Source organism: Chlamydotis macqueenii, chromosome 18 (genome assembly GCF_036417535.1).
Source record: "Chlamydotis macqueenii isolate bChlMac1 chromosome 18, bChlMac1.mat, whole genome shotgun sequence".
In the NCBI taxonomy this organism is placed as follows: domain Eukaryota; kingdom Metazoa; phylum Chordata; class Aves; order Otidiformes; family Otididae; genus Chlamydotis; species Chlamydotis macqueenii.
Genome location: NC_141573.1, coordinates 11763017 through 11783590, shown reverse-complemented (window position 1 = coordinate 11783590; position 20574 = coordinate 11763017). Strand labels below are relative to the sequence as shown.

The 20574-nt window shown below is 55.6% G+C and overlaps 1 protein-coding gene across 1 annotated transcript in view; it reads right to left on the bottom strand.

Moving 5' to 3' along the window:
• Positions 1-20574, bottom strand: part of MGAT5B (alpha-1,6-mannosylglycoprotein 6-beta-N-acetylglucosaminyltransferase B) — a 62801-nt gene that overhangs the window by 26414 nt on the left and 15813 nt on the right. Inside the window, exons 3-8 of the mRNA XM_086762163.1 lie at positions 13745-13889; positions 4054-4166; positions 2995-3068; positions 2197-2367; positions 1187-1351; positions 340-509 (exon numbers count right to left, since the gene is read on the bottom strand). Of these exons, the coding sequence (XP_086618289.1) occupies positions 340-509; positions 1187-1351; positions 2197-2367; positions 2995-3068; positions 4054-4166; positions 13745-13889 (838 nt within the window). The remainder of the gene's footprint in view (positions 1-339; positions 510-1186; positions 1352-2196; positions 2368-2994; positions 3069-4053; positions 4167-13744; positions 13890-20574) is intronic.

Here is a 20574-nt window from a genome sequence, read left to right as displayed (position 1 = left end):
GTGTGACAGCAGGGGACCAACGCTGCTCAGAGCCAGAGCCAGGAACAGAGGGCACAGCCCTGCCCCAGGCATCTCCGCATCAGCCCCATGCAAAGCCCTGCTGCGCACCAGTCCTCTCCACTTTCCCGGGACGGGATCAGTCCCAGCCATGAACCTAGTGGTCTGCACCCACCCACGCTTGCACCAGCACAGCACCAGCACTGCCAGTGGGGTAAAAGCCAGCCTTGAGCTTTGGCAGACCTCGCACTTTCACCCAAGACCTCGACGCAACCCACGCACGTGCTGGAGGGGCAGACCCTCTTGAGGGAGCCGGCGCACCCCTAGCTCTGCAGCACCCACCTCTGCAGCTCCTTCAGGGAAACCGTGACCCTCAGGCTGTGTCCCAGGAGGAAGAGGGCAGCCAGGATGTCGGCCCACTGCACCATCTCGCCCAGCGGGCCCCCCTTCAGCACCCGCGGACTGAAAACATCCCCCGACTCCTCCGTCAGGAAGCCGATATGGATCAAGATCTGGAGAAAGAAGGAGAGGGGTCAGCGCTGGGATGCGTGGTGCTGGGAGAAAGGGACAAGTTGGGTTTTCCAGCCTAAAATGACTGATGGTCCCTTATTCCCTCCAGCTCCTTGTGCAGGCTGTAATTACTGAGGGAAACCATTCGGGGGTAAAGACAAAAGTGATCTGTGTCCAATTAGCAAAGACCAACAGTCAGAGTTCACCAGCTCCCATCGACCAGCACTCTGTATCTTGGGCCCAGGCTCACGTTCCCAATGTACAGCGCAGTCCGTCCCACGGACCGGAGCCGGCTCTCCCGGCACACAGGGTCCAAAGGCAGGGCACTGCCAAAACAAAACCAAGAGGACTGGCAACCTCGGCACCTCGGCAGAGGAGACATGCCAGCCTCCCTGCCCGCTTCCAGTGGCGGACTCCCAGCTGGACGCTGTCTCCCACCCACCAGGAGCCATCTCCAAATTCACCCCATCGTTCAGCAACGCCGGTCCTGCAATGTCCTGAACACATGCAGAGTCGCGCTCAGGGACCACAGACTGACCCTGCAGACCCACATGCTTCCAGAAATGAATTTTCCTCCCAGCCCGCTCGCATCCCAGCTGTCTCCACTCCCCATGCCCCCAAAGGCTCAGCTTTTCCATCCCCCCTTAACTGCAACCCACCCCGTGCAATTTGCTCGTACATGTTTCTGGTCCCTTTGCCGGCCCTTCAGCTTCTGCTCGAGGCGTCGAGCTGCCCGCAGCCACTGCTGGGCCAAGTGCCGGATCCTCTTCTTCATGAAGCTGAGGGACTCCTTGCCCGTGCCGATCAGCTCCAAGAGGTGAGCCAGGTCGCTCTGGAAAGCTGCCTAGGAAAGGAGAATGCTCTGTGTTTTGAGCATAGGGGTATTGGATGCAAGAGGAGCCCCTGGGCTGCCATGGGGGCTGAGGGAGGTTTGCCCATCGCAGCTGAGGTGCTGTGGGTCCTTCCTGGATGGACAGCTTCCCCTGGTGCCACCAGACCTGACACCGGAGCTCTTCCACCTCATACACCAAATCCCAGGGGCCCCATTGCACCTAGAGCATCTCGTGACATTCCGGATTCCTCAGCACAGGAAGACACGGACCTGTTGGGGCGGGTCCAGAGGAGGCCACGCAGATGCTGAGAGGGCTGGAGCAGCTCTGCTGTGAGGCCGGGCTGGGAGAGCTGGGGCTGTTCAGCCTGGAGAAGAGGAGGCTCCGGGGAGACCTTAGACCGGTTCCCAGTGCCTAAAGGGGGCTGGTGGGAAAATGGGGAGGGGCTTTTGACAAGGGCATGGAGTAACAGGACAAGTGGTAATGGTTTTAAACTGGAAGGAGGTAGATTCAGACTGGATATAAGGAAGAATTTTTTTCACTGAGGGTGGTGGAACCCTGGCCCAGGGTGCCCAGCGAGGCGGTGGATGCTCCATCCCTGGAAACGTTCCAGGCCAGGTTGGCCGGGGCTGTGAGCAACCTGATCTGGTTGGAGATGTCCCTGCTCCTGGCAGGGGGGTTGGGCTGGGTGGGATTTAACAGTCCCTTCCCACCCAAGCCCTTCTGTGATTCCATGAAAACCCCCGTGAGGCATTGTGACACTGCTGGCTCTGGGACCATTTATTTCCAGCAGCCTTGAATCCATTGTCTCCCCCCAGTGCGCCCGGGACTGGCAGGACAGAGGCTGTCCTCCCCTTACCTGCACCCGGGGCAGCGGCGGCGGGGAAGGCGCAGCCGCTGTCCGGTTTCGCCAGGGCAGGGGAGGGCAGAACCACTCGACTTCGCTGAGGTAGATGAGGAACGAGCACTCGGTGCCGTCCACGCCGAAAAACGCGTAGCAGGGGTCAGAGGTCCACCTGGCCCTCATCCACTGCAAGAGGGCAAAGAAACATGGGGCTCGTCCTCTGCCTGGGAGGGGACGCAGCAGCCCCGTGAGCTGCCCCTGGGCACAGCAGGGCCAGGAGACACATCCACCGGTGTTCCCAGAAGATGACTCCACATGAAGGAGAATAACCAGCAACTGGAGCCGCGATTTATCATCCCCCACAACGGCTCTTGCCAGCCTCTTCCTAATTCAACTACAGAAACAAATCGACTAGGGAGACAGGCCGCTGCGCCCGGTATGTAAAACACAGCGATCACCCGAGCAGGAGATCGAATTACAGCCTTCCACAATTAAATTACATTCCGAATTTACTCAAACTGTGGAAGGAAAGGATGCCTAGCACCAGGGGGAGAGGAAAATGCACCCCCCAGTATACCATCAATGTGGGACACCACCCTTGCGTTTTCTCCTCACAGCGCAGCCGTGCTTTGCTTTCCACAGCTTTGGCTCCGCTCCTCCTTCTGCAACCGTCCCCACCTTTCCCATTTTGAAGCAAACGGTTTTATTTTGGAAAGCGTCCCCTCCCTGCTGCCCGTCCCAGTTTAAGCCCTGGGGCCATTGCTTTGTGCCCTTCCCAGCAGCTCCCACCCCAGACATGGAACCCCGACTCACCTCCACTTTCCCAGCGCAGTCAGGGTACTTGGGGTCCCTGGGCACCTCGCACTGGTCCCTCCTGCCTTCCACCGCTGCGGAAAGACAACGTGGGCATGGGGAGAGCTGGAACGTGCTGGGGGAGCCAGTAAAAACACTGGGACGGGATGGGAGGGGGCTGCCAGCCCCTGGGCATGGTCATCGGTACAGCAGCCGGCTGGCAGGCAGCCCCATCCCGCTTGATGGAGCGGGACACCAAGTCATGGAGCATCTTCCCCAAGGTCAGGGAGGAAACACCCCGGCCCTGCTTCAACGCCGAAAGTGCATTTCCCTCTCCTACACCTCAGCAGGTCTATTTATAGCACCTCTCAGCCCGGTCCAGACCACAGGTCCCATCTATCCTCACTCCGGGTAGTCATCCATAAGCAGGCTGCAGCATCTGCGGAAGCACCTGACAGCCCTTACGCTGTAAACTTGCAATGAAAATTGTCCTGCTGAGCTGTCGAGAGAAGACTCAGCCCCACGATAAGGCACAAAAGTGGCTGAAAACGGCAATAGACCTTTTTTCCCCTCTGTGGCTGGACGAATAAAAGACACCGTCCCTTCCAGAAGCACTCCTTTGCTTTGAAAAAGCATGAGGTGGAAGAGGCAATGGAAGCATCTTCTACTTGACGATGCCAGCCCAAACCTCAGGAACCATGCAGCTGTGCAGAGAAACATCTGGAGGGCCCAGCTGCCCTCACAGCACTGCCGGGCTGGGATGGGAACGTCTCTCCTGGTGCTGGATCCCAGCCCCTGGGCCTTGGATCCAAACCACCACATTTTTCTATCCAGGTGTTTGTGCTGGCATCGCTCCTCCTCTTTCATTCTGCATTTAACTCCGTGCATTTATTTCTGACAGCAATTCAGATTTGTCACCATCGCTCCCCCTTGCAGGCATGACTTTCCCAGGTCCTGCTCCTCAGCAGATTGAAATCCCCGGCTCTCGAGTCAACCCAGGCCAAGTGGGGCTTCTGGGGGGCCAGGGAGGGTGGGAGCATGGGGTTCCCCGGGGACATGGGGATCCCTGGGGACGCTCACCTTTCCCGTTCAGGAGGCTGTTCCGGAGAATCTGATCTACTTTTATTGCAATGTCCGAGACATTTTGAGCTATAGCTTGGATCCTCTCCATCAACCCGGCTGCTGGCTGGAGCCTGGGGAAAAAAAAAAAACAAACAGACTCTGAAAACTTGTTGTCTCCCAGTGGTGGCGACCAGGGTGCTGAGAGCAAACTTGCCACCCTGGGAAGCTGGCGGCAGGTTGAACTTCGCTCCAGGACGCAACACAGGAAGGCCTGGTCCAGCGTGTATCGAGCAAAGAGCTCAGTGCCTTCCAAGAGGATTGAGTAAAAATCTATATACATCAGTATTCTGCCATTTCTAGCAGCGTGCTGATAAACACAGACACATCTGTGCATTTTACACGGGGAAACAGTAAATAGGTTGGAAAAAATTGTGTTTATTTTAGATGCGCTATGTTTAAAACTCCTCAGCTGTGATTATCGGCCTGGCGGTGCACGTAGGAAATGGTGCACGTAGGAAAAAAGGGAGAAAAAACCCAAAAATAATAGAGAAAGGAAGGTAAAACTGGAGGAGGGCTGAGGAAGCTTGCGGGCCGGGAGCAGACTGCAGACAGACGCAAAACAAGCAGGAGGGCACGTGGCGGAGCCAGCCCATCAAGCAAAGATCCCGGCGAGTGGATTTTCAGGTCCCCTTGTGCGGGGCAGCGGTGAGGGCTGCGTGGGGACAGGGGAGCAGGGCAGGAGCCAGGGTTAGGCTGGGCATCGCAGGGACTGTCCCACCAAGGCGTGAGGTCGGATTCCAACGGTTTGAATAGCTGCGCGTGCCAGCGATTGAATTAAACCTCGCCATCAATACCGTCCTGGGGCAACAGCACCGTTAAACTCATCTGCATAACGCGCTGCGTAGATGGAACGACAGGGCGCTGTGAAGAGCCCGGGTGTCAATTAAAACCTGGTGTAATAAATAAAAGGGCGAGAGAACTCCATCCATCCCCAGCAGTGCCCTGCCTTGACACAGAGCAAGCTCCCACCTCCAACAACTGCAAACAACCGCCACGTCTCAGCGAGCGCAGGTCTCGCAGTAAATAACCTTCCTCTCTGCAGCATCTGGGCCATAAGTTTTCCCTCCTGCTGCTGCCAAGATCATTATAATACAAGGAAATGTCATCAGCGGGGAGCCAAACCAAAGGGCTACCTTGAATACTCTCAGCACAAAAAATATGTGCTGATGTCAGGTCCTTCTCGGTGAAGTTTTATATTTGTTCTCCAGCAGATCAGCGAACCCAAAGGCTGGGATTTAAAGTATCTCTGTCCTCAAGGCTAAAAAAATCCTGGGTTTATGAACCGCTACTGCTTCGGTTGTTGATTTAAAGTCCATTCGCGAGCAGCAAGCAGCCCGCACTTTTCCTTCTGGCACGGTTTATGACCGTCAATACTCAACCTGCATACCTCCACAGGGAGCCACAGATCTTAGCCTTTTAAGAAATAATAATGAAATGCAGAGGACACCGTTGCCCCCAGGTAACTTTCAACCTTTGCAGAGAATAAACCTCAGGTATCCTGCCAGCTGCTGGGACCGCTGCAAGCGGGGACGTTTCTCAGAAGGCTCTGGAGAAATATGGGCACAAAAATGACCTGTGATGAGCTCTGCTTGTCCGCATGGCTCCAAGGAGAGAGCACGGTCCCACGGTCTGAGGGCTGCACAGCTCAGCCAGCCCTGAAAGCCCTCAACCCCTCCATTTCTGCAATCCTTTCTCCACCAGCAAGGAGCTGTCAGACCACGTAGGTGCTGCACGTGTGCTCAGCAAACAGGGAAAAGGTGGGATGGGCAGTTTAGGACCAAACGTCCCAAGGATGCAGAGAATTTCGAGCCAGCGAGCCCAGGGCGGTTGGACTAGATGACCTTTGAAGGTCCCTTCCAACCCTAACCATTCTATGATTCTATGATCTCCTTGCTCAGCACCCACAAACATGTTCAAACAAAAATCAGGATTGTTATCCTAAATAAATTGATTTCTCCCAGGCTCAGTCTCACAGTCAGCCTAAGTCCTGCCAGAGCTCTGGCCGTGCCAGTAGTTTCCATTTGATCATCTCATTCAAACAGCACTTCCAGTTCTCAGAAACAAGACAGCCCTGTCGCTCGGGCTCCACGAGGCATGCCCCAAAATGCAGAGGGCTACTGAAAAGTGACACAAAAAATGCCCACCATGGTTCTTCACAAGAATATATTAAGAAGATTAAAAAATGGTAGAAAACATCCCTCCAGAATAACCAACCAGGTTCAAATCTCCCACCACTCGCACGCTCATCACCCTTATTTGTCAAACTAGTTCTCTCCAAATCCCCATGACTTTGAACAAGAGGTTTTGTGCTCGGGGTGGAGAGCCGTGCTGTCACTTCGGGAGCACTGACGAGCCTCCGCATTAGCACCAACACAGGCAGCACCACGTCAGCCACCTTGGCATTTTTATCTGCTGGGCAACAAGGCAACAACATTCACTTAACGCGTTAAACAGGTGGCAGGAAGGTTAAGCAGAAGTTACCTCACCTATCGTCACTGTGATACGTCACCTGGGCAGAGGACAAGAAAATAAGACATTTAAAGCAAAACCTTAAATTTAACAAGATTTTCTGTAGCTCATCAGAATTTGACGCCTTAGTAACTGGAGAGACTGGGAAGGATGAGGTCAGTGGCTTATTCCGCTCAGTGACAGCGAAGCAGAGGGGAACGTCCCACCGCGTGCCTCCATCCCGGCTGGGACGCCAGCGCTGCCGCTGCCAGCCCAGCAGGAAGAACTCGCTTCCAGCGCTACCACTGCACAGGCAGGTTTTTTTTCCTTGGTGCTTTTAAAATTTTTCTATAGCAACAATATAAATGCCACCAAAAAGCGCTGGGGCTGTGTCAGCTATTGAAACTATAGTAAATTATTATGGGTTTTCTAGAACAAATTTTTCCCCAGGACCTTAAAACCGTTTACTACAACAAATACAGTACTTTTACTTCTAACCATCAATATTGATTTCATCTTTATTATTTTCAGATTTATATTTCCCTATGTTGATTAAGATTCAGATCACGCTGTGCCTTATAATGCACTGTATACAGTATTCATCTCGTCCCAAAAACTGCTATTAAGATGTATCTTTCCCCGCTGGCAGATCATTTGCCATATCATACAGCCGGAGGTTGAGTTTTCCCTTCCTTTTTCACGCATTAATTTGGTTCCCTTCACTTTGTCTCTTGTCCCCCCAGCCTGCAGCGGCAGCTCGGCTTCAGCCCGCTCATCCCTTTACAAGGCACTGTGCTTTTATTGCCTTTTATAAAAGCGGCATTATGAAAAGATGAATCTCTTTCTATTTGTGCGTTGTCTTCATAATACAAGCCCTAAACCTATTTGCTTGCTCATTCGATATTTCTTGCTATTAACTGGTGAAAGCGGGGACTTTGGGAAGACCGATACAGATGGAGCAAAGCAGATGTTTTGAAGATAATACATCAACAAACGCAACGTTCGCACAGAGCAGTTTACCAAAGGATTCCAACTTGCTCATTTTGACGCTTGCGCTGCCGTTTGCCTCTCTAAGGATTTATTTTTTTTTTTTGCCCAAAGACCCAAAGCAGAGCAGAAAGCGGCTGGGAGGGGTGGCCAGGGCTGGTGCTGGGCTCCCACTGCCTCCTGCTCCAAGGTGCTGGATAACTAAAAAAGGTGATTTAAATCTCCAAGAACATGCAGAAATTAAGAGCTTTGCTCCTCTGGCATAGGAGAATCTGGGTAAACCTTGCTGATGCTGAAGGAAAAACCTTTGGAGGATCCACATCCTCCTGCTCATCCCCTCCGAGGCAGCTTGTGCTCCAAGGACCAGGAGCCAGGTCTGCCTGTGGCGGAGAGAGCAAGGACAGGAACACGGGGACATGAGGGGGCTACCAGGTGCCTGATGCTCTCCCTAAAACTTGGGTGACGGTCCCATGATGCTGATGCTCCCAGCAGGATGTGTAGCAGGAGAGGCAGCGGCGGCTGGGCGGGTGCTGCACTCATGAGGCTCAGCCGTATGTTTTGTGTTTATTGGACTTGTGATCCTGGTTTTAACCCTCATAACTGGTGCTGGAGCTATTACCCTAAGCTTGGATAAACAACCTTGGCTTGCTTTGAGTTGGTGGAGCTCATGGTGGGTGTGGTGATGGGGAGCGTGGGGAGGGTCCCGTGCTCTGCTCTGCTTGGGAAAGGCTTAGACCCCCTGGGAGCAGAGCAAAAGCCCAAAGCCCAGGTTGCTATCAGCAGATATCCCAGAGGATGCGTTTCAGGATGGGAACGTTCCTCAGAAACTCACCCGCAACAAATATCGGATGATGCAGGGCAGAGTCCTGTCAGAACTCCTCCAAGTGACATAATAAAACACATAATAAATACCGGAGCATCTAACTCACTGAAGCCCTTCCATTTATCTTCATTTCAGTTCACTATGGGTGAAGTTCCTCACACAACTGCAATTAGAGGACCAGACCCTGAGCTAACCCAGACCCTGTGCCTGCACACCCAAGGGGAAGACGCTGCCATTTTAAAGAGCCAGTAACACATTTCACTTTCAAAAACGATGGAAAACAACTTTCCAATCAAAGCCAGTATCTCATCAACACAGGGAGAACCTGCCAGCAAAGCGTAACCAAGACTGTTAATCATAATATTTTACAAATGCTGCGAAGTGCTCTGAGATCCTTCCCAAGCAGAAAACGAAGTTGAAGCTAAGAGCCCAAACCTCTGCTTTCCACTCGACTCCCAGCGCAAAATCGAGCCGAGCCACGCGCTCGGGCAGCAGCGGGTGAACGTGCAGGGGGACGGGCAGGAAGGGGAGGGGACCGGTCACTTTGACCTATGTTCGTCTTCACGCGACTGAGGCATAAATATTTGCCTTACATGCCTGAGTAGCCTGACACAGGCTGTGAGAAATCGCCATCGCTGAGCTGTGAAGAGATCACCAGCCTTGGCAGTCTGGACTATGAGGGACCTGCCCAAAAGTTGACCAAAAATACCCAGTTTTGACCACGAGCCCTGGGGCAGGGGATTCCTTGGGCAGATGCTCTTCTGAGCCAGTGCTTTTCTACAGCCTGGCATTTCCTTTGCCAGCTAGGTGTTTTGTAGGATGTGTTCCCACCGTCAGCATTACAGCCTCCCTGGACCCCTGCTCCATCATGCCCATGCCCCCCAGCTGGGAACCCCCTGCACCCGTCCCTCCGGAGGGGGCTGCTTGGCTCCCAGCGGCTCCGAAATCAGGGACACCCATGGAGGGTTAACGGGATCTGACCTTCCTCGTAGGGTAAAGCAGACGCGAAGCATGGACAAAGGCAGGCTAGTGCCACGCTCCTCCCCACCCCACGTCGCCAGCCCCCCAGCATCGCCCCAAGGCCCCAGGCTTCGCTTGCCACGGGGCACTGAGTGCCAAGGGCTTTCCCCATACAAGCCACCCAAGACAACACAAACAACCCCGGCACAAGAACGCCAGCAACGGCACTTTGCCTCCACGCGTTAACGCATCCAGAAGCCTCAATCACAAAGCCCTGAAACAGCCCCCAGTGTATCAATGTTTTGGGCTGGAAAGGCACAGAATAAACAGAAACAAAGCCTATCGCAGAATTAGCTTGATTGTCAAATGGAGCTGGAGGTGCTGCGGGAGGCCCAAGCCTGGGAGGGCGTGAGAAACCTGGGCACGCATGGGCACCTCTAACGCCAAAGCATCGGCGATGCCCATCACCCTCCAGCTCTGGTCTCTCCCAACCAGCCCAGAGCCCCTCGGGCAAGGCGGGGGCTCACGGATGGACCGTGGCGGACAGCTTTCACACCACGCAGCGCCAGCCTTGCCTCGCAGGTGCCCTCGCTGAGCCTCGCCGCACGCCCAGCCGACTCACGGAAGGGTCCAAGACCGCTCGGGGCTCACCTGGACAGCAGGGGAGCACAGAACGGTGCCACGGTGTCACCGAAGGCAGCTCAGCAACGGCAACAGCTCGGGAATTACCAGAGCCAGGCTGGCGGGGCGAGGGAACATCACCCGTTAGTGTCACATTGTGAGACTTCTAATTACTGGGGGAATATGGAGTCATGTAATGATTACAAGAACAAATACTTAAAGTGTGTGGAAATTAACTGAGCCTTGGCAGTAATTAAGCTTGAAAATTAATCAGTCGTTAGCAAATAACACCCTTTGCAGGCTAACCACCACGGGTGAAGAGGGACGACCAGGGATACCAGCGCTGCAGCCCCCAGCCTTCCCGCGGGCACGGGGTGGGCAGGGGCAGCCCGGCTCCTGGAAGGGGGCTTCTCTGAGCCCCAGTGCTGTTGGGATACAGTGCCAGCATGGGTCAGCCGCTTCGGACCCCCTCCCTCCCTTCCCTCCTGAGAGCTTTCCAGCCGGGATCCAACACTTTCACGGCAACCTAATATTTCCCTTGCCCAGCAAATAGCTCTCCAGGAGGCTCCCATAAGCATTTCTAATTTCCTTCCCCTCTGATGATTTACGAGGGTTGCATTCAATTAACAGCGGTATTGATTTTTCCACAGTTGACTGGCAGGCCGCTTGCCCTCGTTAGGGAACCCATCGCTCTCCTTCCTGGCGTGGACAGTGGGGAGAAGGGAGCCAGCGACGCCCGGGGCACAGCAGGCGGGTCCACGGGCGCAGCCTGCGTTCCCTGACCCCGGTGTGACATCCCACGAAACCTCTTCTAAAGAGAATGTTGGACATTTGGGTTTTCCAAGAGTTTTATCTAAAGCATTGCAAGAGGCTGGCGAGCTCTGGAAGCACCTGTAGAGGATTCAACCAGAGCGCCTACGGAGCAAGAAAGATCTCTGAGCGACGTTCAGCCACGGAAAGCTGCCTGCCCTGGCAGCTGGGATGCTTTCCAAGGCAGGGCATTAATTACACCCCATACATTTAAATTCCTCCTTGCACTTTCCAAGGGGAAAAGCCACCCCTGCCCTCCGCCGGAGCAGCGCTGGAGGGGGACAGTGCTCACGGGCTGTTCCACAAAGCCCACCAAAGCCTTCACCTCCTTCGTCTTCACTGGGGCTCTGCAGACCCAAGCCCTCCCGACTTCACCAGAGATCCAGTGTTAAGCAGGAGAGCGCTTTGTAAAAACAAGAATTAATCCTCCTTCTTGCAGGTGGAATTGCAAAGCCCGCGCTCGTGGCTTTGCCGAGCAGGGAAGGAGACGACGGCAGCCACAGTGCTAACCAGGGATGCTTTAAAGAATAAAATCCCTTTGAAATTAGCACCCTGTAATTGTATTATCTCTCGCTGACAGCTTCAAGTCGGTCACCGGTGATCAAAGAGACAGAGAAAGGGAGGGGAACTGGAAACAAGCCCTTGGCAGAGTCCCAGCATCCTACTAACGAAGAGGACCAGGGCGTCTCCGGGGCCTTGGGGCTGATCCGGGTTCAGGAGACACTGCTCAGTCCCGGGCTGGTGGATGGTGCCTGCTCCCCCTCGGCACAGGGAGTCCCTGGGGCTGCAGCCGGTTACCCCACAAGGGATGGGGACCCCAGCACACCCCTCCCCAGCTCTGTGGGGTCTCAGCCCATGTTTCACACGAGCTGCCATTCGATGTCCCCCCGGGATGCTCCACACAAGCTCTGGAGAGCATCTGTCAGAGCAGCGGGGTCAGCCCAGCTGCCTCATGCACCCTGCAAAGGAGGGCAGGGACTGGGACAAGCCAAGAAAGGTCACTACAGCCGAGGGACCACACCTGGCAGCAGAGACAGAGCTGCTCAAACCTGCCGAGACCCAGCGCAGCTGTAACACTTCCAGCACATCTCCTCTGACCACAGACCTCAGCCGAACCCAGGGAAGGACGGGAGCGCTCGGAAAACGCTTCACCACTGTTCGCAACTGCTGCCGGCGCTTCGTTACAAACCATCACCGCAAAAATCTACCCACAGGAAACGCCTCCCAGCGATGGCTGCTTCCCTTGGAGATGCTCTGTCCCGTGACCAAAAGCCGACCTTCAGCGGCTTGGTGACAACAGGGAGATGGCACAAGGATCAAGTGAAGGGACTTGAATGCTCTGAAGGGGTAATTGATAAGGCACAAAAGGTGATAAAGTCGTCATCCCTGACAAGGAATACTCTATCCCTGAAAATTAAGACATCCGTAATCTCAACCGGTCCAGCCCCTCCCAGCACACAGACAAGACCCAAGGCCGTTTCGATGAGCTGGGTCTGTGAGCTTCCACCCTCTCTGGGCTCTCCAAGCAGCCGCCCCAGTGCCACCAGCCACACAGCGGGTCCGAAACACGAGACCCCCATCCACACCCATTGCTGCCAGCTCACACAACTGCTGTTAACTTTGTCTCTTGACTGCTGGTGTACAGAAATGACCAGCACCTGAAATTACTGCTTCTTTTAACAAGAGATTGGCCAAGAAAATCATCAAACGTGAGTGCGCATCGTCCCGTCGCCGGCTGTAGTCGAGCACGTTCCTCTCTGGGATCACTGTTGTGCTGCTTGTACATGTGGGTACCAGGCAGCCTTGTAACGACACAATCCCTGGCATCTGCCATTACGGAAGCAAATTATAATTTTCAGTGGTTAAAATTCTGTTACTTAAAAGGCAAGACCGTGCACTCGCAGGCCGCCTGCGCAGCGTTAATTCACGCGTGCGGGCTGTACGGCACGACACAGCCTTTAATTACAGGCTCACTTACTCTGTTTTCCATTACAGGCGCAAAAGCGACTCGTAAGGAAAGCGACGGAGAGAAATGGAAGTGATGATGGAAACAGGGAGGTACAGGAACTTCCAGCGGCTGTCGAGTGTGGCGGCAGCAGTCGGAATGCCGGGGGGAGCTGCCAGGATGCACCGCAGCTCCTGCGCCGGCGGCACGGGCACAGCATAGGGCAGAGGAGCCCCTTGCGTGTCACAGCCCCGCCGCCCACCGCTCACGTCTCACCTGCGGCTCTGAGCACACTGGCATTTGCTCAGTTTGTCCCCTTGGTTTTTCCATCCCTGCCCCTCCACATTCACGTCGCTTTAGTTACCGCTTTTGCAGGCCTTGGCATGACAGCCAAACTAGTATGAATAAACATTTAAAGACTCTCAAAGCAAATGGAAATGTCTCTTTAGCAAACGAGCATGTCACGATGGGAAGGCCTGATGGCTTCTCTCAAGCTGCCGGCCGGGACGGATGCCGTGTGCGCATCACGGGGAGCCACGACGTTTCGGGACCCGACAGTTTGCTCCCATTTCATTTTAAGCCTTGCTTAACTCCAAGGCTGGATATATCAGCCCTGGATGTCAAACAACAACCATTTCAGCAGCTCCCTGAGGAATATGGGCACAAAGACACCGGCCTGAGCCCGCTCGGGGATTTAATGGCAGAGGGAGCACAGGGTACACATTAGGTACCGCTCCAGCCGTCGGCGAGTCCCAGCTCCAGCTCCACCACAGCACGGCGGGGAGAACCCCTCCCACACTGCAACAGGAACCCCCCAGATCACAGTAATTTCAGAAATCCCAAAAGAAAAGGCTTCCAGAAAAGGCAAACAAGACCACAAAAGATCTGCCCCACCCCATGTCCTGGTGGGCTCCACCATCCCCACGCAGGGGCTCAGCCCCACATCGCAGAGCACATGGGGTTTTTTTTTGCTCCTGCAAACGCCCCCCCCCTCCGCCCCCGAGCCTAGCGCCACGCCTTGGGGTCTGCACGGGGCATCGGTGCGGCCGACTGACCTGTCCAGAGGGAATCGCGCTTCGTCGCCTTTGTGGAAGTCAGTGCTGTTCTCCAGCCTCGCCAGGATGTCCATCCTCTTCATCAGCATCTCCAGCATGTCGCTCATTCGCCGCAGCACCCCTCGGGACTCCAGTGCACCCATCACTGCAGGCACACAAAGAGCAAGTGAGACATGGTCACAGGCTGGGTGCTGCCGTGTCGGACCGAGAAAATCCCCCTCCCCACAGCTTCAGCCCCAAACCTGCCCACGGTCCTGCGCTCCCCGCCCCGCTGATGGGCTCAGTGGTTCATCGACCAGCTCAGTGTCCCGTTGTCCCAATATCCCCTCCCTGGCTCTGCCGAAAGACCCACAGCCCCACCATCCCGCCCAAGCATCCCTGCCTGCGCCCAAACCCAGTGGGACTGCTGCAGCCCCCCGCAGCCAGCGGTTGTACCAGCCCTGCTCCCAGCTTCCACGGGCACAAACTCCTGACTCGTCCACCAGACCCAGCCTCTCCTGAGAGCTTCCAGGAAACCAGCTTTGTTCTCACACACTAACCAGCCAGCCTTTCATTTTGTGCTCCCATTTTTCTCTCTCCAAGATCCACCTGGCCCAGCATCCTGCCTTTGGCAGCAGCCTGCAAGGGATGCTTAAGGAAAAGCGTGGGAAACAGAGCAAACATACGGTCCTCCCCCCACCGTATCCTCCCAGCAGCACCGGATTTTCCTGTTGCAGAGAATATCTTCTCCATCCAAATCCCCAGCACTGGAAACCGCTCTGCCTCAAGCGCTGCATCTCAGCAAACCCCCCAGCTGGGAAGGCCCCCCAATTCCCAGACCCATTTAATGCTCTGCTTCCTCCGGGTTTGCAAGGCTTCCAGTTTGATCTGCTCTCTGGTGACAGGCAGCCTTGAGCCCAAAGCCAGGGAACAGAAAATAAAGCTCCTGTTTCATCTCAGTGTGGCTCATTTCACGTTACCAATGACTTAATCAGTGCATAATCCCCCAAACTTCTCCCGTTTAGCTTATCTCCGCCGTTCACTCACACGTGCTTTTCAAGAGGCCGCACATGTTTAATTCAGGGAGCAGCAGGAGCCAGGCGGGCAGTGCCGGGAAGGCAAGCGGCTACCAGACCCCCGGGTGGCTATCAGGACTCACAGACATCTCACACATCTCCGAACAGAGGCAAAAACGGGTCTTGCAAAGCCCGAGGGCGGCTGTGCCGATGCGTGCCAGTGTCCCCCACCCCGGCACCCATCGGCAGCGGCAGGGCGGAGCGGGACACCCCAATGGCATCGTGCGCCAGGGACAGCTGCGGTATGGGCCCCTCCTCAACCGCGGGGGCAGAGTCAGGCCACCGCGCACGCCAAATGGCGTGGAGGCTGGCCTGAATGCGAGGTCCCCTTGGTTTTGGTTTTCAGATGAGAGCCGTGTTCACAGTTGCAGTGAGAACTGGCTCCCTCCCCGCTCCCCCAGTAAATCACCCACTATCTCCAGCTCCAGACGCCCCAGCTGCTGGGGGTCACTTCTCCAGCTCTGATGGAGGGTGGCCACCGCGGACGCATGGCACGTGAACGCAGGGTTACAGGCCAACCCTCACACCCTCGAAGAAGCGGAGGCTGGGGCAGTCAGACCTCACCAAGGGCTGTCTTCCATGCTGGGCTGAAATTATCAGCCACACGTTATTTTTCCCGATGCTATCTAACAAAACGGAAGAAAAATTCAGAGCGAAAGCAATTCCTGAAAAAAAAACAAAACAAAACAAAAAAAAAACCACCAATAAAAAAAACCCCAAACCATTCATGGAGATTGAAACCGGGCTCTTCCCCAAACTCTCCCTGAACTCCCATGGCAAGAAGTCAGCAACTTCTGCTTAAATCAACGGGTGCCCAACGTTTTGTGCACCCTTCTTGCACGCGCCTGCGCCGGCAGACGGGCCTGGAGGCCAGCGGGAGGCCCGATACAACCCCTGCGGCCAGGCCGGAACGGCCTGAACCACAGCCACCGCCTTTCCGCGGCCACAGGGGTACCCCTGCCCTGGGGTTTGGGCCCCAGGCTGTTTTGGGGGGTCAGGTCATGCTGGCTTGCCGGGAAGATGCAAGGATCATGTCTGGGAAGGCAGTGGAGATGACGGAGAGCCGCCGCTGCCTTTGCTGCTCAGGGCTGGGCTGTCGCCCCAAATTGTAGCCAGGCTGCATTCATTTAATTGCGAAGGCCCTCTTAGCGTGCAGCTTATCTGAAATTCAAATGGCTGCTCGCAAAGCCCGGGCAGAGAAACAGCTCTGGCTCCTGACTGAAACCCAAGACACGCGTATGGAGCTCGTCCCCGCAGAGGAGACCTGGGAAAAGCCCTTTCCCGAGGGGTCTGGGGTGGGACCTGGGAGCCTAAACCTGTCCTGGGCAGGGGACAAGGGAAACTGAGGCACAGAGGTACATTTCCAGCAGGCAGCGGCGTGCTGACGGCCCCACACTCCAGCAGGAGGAGATGGAGATGCTCGGGCTCCATCCGCACTCCAGGCAATCCGGCCGAGGATGCCTGCTCTGAGTCCTCACTGCAGAAGCACAGCCAACAAGACAGCTCTGCTCCCAGACTGCTATGGAGGGATGAGGATATTCCCGCAGAGGGATGAAACCGTTTCCCCCTGGATCCCGGATAAGCCGTCAGCAGAGCCGCAAGCCCCAGTGCCAGCGCGTCCCCCCAGCTCTCCCTTCGGCTTTGCCGAGATTTCCCCTTGTTTCGCTGCCACCATCCAATTTCCCGGCTGGTTTCGAGCAATTCCAGGATGCTTTTCAACAGCAAAGCCCTGAGCTTTGCTGTCAACAGTGAGCGGAGATATTCCTTCTCCAATAAAGAAATAAAAAAAAACACCCCAAATCCTAAGTGAAAGTAGTAATAAAAAAAATAATCCCAGCCTTCACCGAGTTATCTCTTTGGGCACCCTGCCAGAGCAGAGCTGCCGCGGGGCACGTGTCCCCCCCACCTCCGCCTCCTGGAGATGAAGTCAAAGCCCTTCCTCATCAACACCTCTCCTCTTCTGTTCTCGGTCTTTTTTGTTGCTGCTGCTGTTGTTGTTGTTGTTGCAGAGGCTTAAGGAGGATAACAAGAGCGGTGTGACATTTTTGGCAATGATTATTACATCTCTGGGAAAGTGTGTCTCATTAAAACCCAAAGAAAGGAGGAAAAGTGCTGAAGTGACTCTTTTAAAAATGCAAGAGCCAGGATTAATTTGTTAACCCGAAGCGGAGACCCAGACACGCCGAACGCTGCTCGGCTGCCCAGCAGCACGCGCACCAGCGATGAGGACTGGGAGGACAGGGGCCAGCCCGGCCGGTACCTCCAGTTTCCCCCCTCATCCAGTGATGGAGATCCCCAGGAGACTTGCAAAGAGCACAGGAGGATAAACCCAAACCCCACTCAGCAGCATGAAAACCCACTAAAACAGTCCTGCACGCCACATTTTCTTAAAAAAGCAAGCAAGCTGGTAATTACAAAGGAAAAATATTCTAATTACCTTTGATAATCAGCAATGATGGGAAAGAAAACACAAGTAAAACTGCTCAACAGATTAATTGGAGTTTGCTAAAGTATGACAGGTTTTTGACAGTTTTCCTGAGTGGCAGCCACTCTTTAAAGGCAATCACTGAGCCTGACAGAGGTTTTCACAGCGGCGCTAGGAAATAATGATTGCAATCAATCATATCTTACTGGATTTCATGAGACATGCTGGTAAACACAGCAGAGGGAGGAGAGTTATTTATGGTGCTTCAGAAGAGCATACAGCTAAGTAATTGGATGAAATCAGGGGAAAAAAAAAAAGAAAGCATCCCCTAAGGGTGATGTCTAGTGGAAGAAGAAATAGTTTCTCTGGGAAGCCAGTGAACAGTCAACAGCAACCCGCTCAGATTTGGATGGGTCAGAACCCTGGGGAATGCACTAACGATGCACTTGTCTTCAAAATACCTTCTTGGAGTGAATGCATCCCTGGACAGGCGTCCCACTCCCCACCGTTACCTGCCACCGAAACCTCCAGGAACGGCAGCCGGGATGGAGGCGCGGGCGTGTTTTGCTGCGTGCCAGCTGAACTGGAAGTGAAGGTCAACGCCAGGCGCCTCGGGGCGACCGCGGGGGAGCGGGGAGCAGCTGAGAAAGCAGCGTCTCACCGAGCATCACCAGCCCTGCCGCAGCACACGGGACGCCCCGCCAGGCAGCCCAGTACAGGGCCAGGACCAGTGGAGACGATGTGGAGTGGCGCTGGTAGAGCCCAGGTTGTGGCACAGGGGAAGGGGCAGGTGGGAAGGAGTTTCCATGCTGGGGCGTTGTGTTTTGCATCCTCCCTGCGCCATCCCACCACTGCTCACGCTGGGAGCCGTCTCCACCCAGCACTTCAGCAGCACGGAGGGAGCGTGCAGGACGTCACCCATCACACAGGTTTGCGTGTGGCTCTGGGGCGCTCGGGCTGAGGAGAAAAAATTGCGTTTTGGGGGCACGTTCCCTTTAGCCACCGGACTGATCCAAAGCTCCTTGCCTTGCATAGCTGCCGGGCCCGGATGACATCTCCCTGTCCTGGGGTCGCTCCCCCCGGGTCCTGCTCGGGGGCCTCGCCCTGCCTAGCACCGGTTTCACACCGAGGGGACGGGGAAAGAGAAACACGTTGGGGAAACGGGGTTTGAGCCGCACACCCAACACACCCCTGGTGTTTTCCTCCTGGACCCCAATGCCACCCCATGGGTGCAAAGGTGGCACCTCGCCTTGGTCGCTACGGGGAGCTTTTCCACCCCAAAACTGGCCCAGTTTCAACGGCAGCAAAAGCCTCCCTAACGCGGCAGCCACCAGAGCCATCTCCCAGGGGAGAACGAGACACAGCCTCGACCCGCGCCGGTGTGAACGGCGCTGAAACGTCCCCCTGACATTTGAAATACAATTGCACAATAGATCTCCACTGCTCATAACACGGCTGATTTGTTGTTGATTTTCCCCCCCTCCTTCGCAGACATAAGTCATATCCCTGCCCAGCTGTCTCGCAAGAGCCGAGCGCTCCAGCATGAGGGGAATTTGCTCGGAGACGGTAAGATATTACTTACGTCCATTCAAAATACCAGCAGAATTAATTTCAATCTAAAGCATCATTTGCTCTGCTTTGTTTTTCTCCTTTAAAGGACAACTCCAGGCTATGTAAACCCCTCAAAAGGACAACATACTTTTGAAGGGTTTCTTGCAGAAGGAACTGGAGGATCCCCAGCGCGGAGCAGCCGGGCCCGCACCTCTCTGCCCGGCGGCCGCTTCGGTACGGCTCCAGCCGCACCATCAATCTGCTGCTGAGTGGCTGGAAACGGCCGGCAACGAAGCGGTTCCCTGGCCATCAGCCAAATGAAGCAGCCTTAAGTCATCGGCTGGTAAAGTAGATTACATCCCACCTGCCTGCTATCATCTGCCCCCTGGATTTATCCATCCCCTCGTCCACCGCTGCGCAAACGTGCAGCCTCAGGGATGTTTTCACTCCCTCTCACCGCATCCATGGGCATGCAGAGCCATTCAGGCCGCGGTCCGCCCTGCACGGCCGGCTCCGGCACCGCGCGGCTGGCGGCTGCGTGCCACCACCAAACCAGGCAGGAGGTGACCCAGGGCTCCACTAATGCCACCACCCTGCTGCAGGCTCGAGGGACCCCCATCAGCTTTTCCCACAGCCAGTGGTGCCTGGGGGTGAGACGCCGCAGCGAGAGGACCGATGTGCCGCATAAGTTCCCTGGCTGAAACCAAGAGCTGGCTGTGCCGTGGCACGCACGTTGCCCAAAACAGCACCAGCGGATGGGACGCAACCCCCTTCAGCCCCACAAAGTGCCCCCACAAGCACCGTGCCACCCCTACGGCCAGGCACCGCTCTGCCCACCCCGCTCCAGGGCAGCCACGGCCAAGCCATGTCCTCGGGCTCCGCTCTGCCGCGCTGCCAAGGGCTTTGCGAGCCATGAGCCGTACCCCTGCTTGCCTTCCGCAGCCCCACGCCCCAGCACGCTGCAGGTCCTTGCCCGGGAGGGGGATGCTGCACAGGGCTGGATGGGGCTGATGCCAGGTCGGACGGGGCTCTGAGTGACCTTGGCTGGTGGGAGGTGTCCCTGCCCAGGGAAGGGGGTTGGAATGGGATGAGCTTTAAGGTCCCTTCCATCCCAAACCATTGGGTTGGAGGGAGGATACCAGCCCAGTGTCCCCGTACCGACCCCACTGGGTCCAGGGTGTCGCTCCCTCCCTCGGGGCAGCCCTTCGGCTGCGGGACCCCGAACTGCGCCTGCAGAAGGGGTCCTGTCACTTCTCCAGCCCAGCCAGCTCCCCCTGCCCCTCAGATGGAAAGAGAGCCTGTCAGAGCAGACCGCAGCTCCCTATCTCCACCCTGCACCAGGTTTTCTCCCTATTTCCATACAAATAAGAAAAGGGAGGAAGCTGAGCAGTACAGACACTGACGTGCACAGACAGGAGCGTTTCATCACCGCACGGCTGAGCGCAGGGCTGTTCCCCCAACTTCCTTTCCTCCCTGCCCCCATACACACCCCAGGGACCTGATGCTCCCTGTGGGACATGGGGACGGTCCCACCAGGCCTGCCAGTTGCCATGGCTCTCCAGGCAAAACCAGCTCAGCCATCTCCTCTCCCCAGCAGTCCCAGCAGACGGGCTGGGGACAAGGAGACCAATGCACAACCCCAGCACAAGCTGCACTTCACCTTTCATTCATTTTCTTTTAATTTTTCTTTTTTCTCCTTTTCCCCCTTCTCATACCCCTTTCATTTTTTTTTTAAAGTACCAGCTGGGTATTTTTAGTTGCTCTCTGTTGCCAGCCAGCGCTATTTTAAATTGCATTTT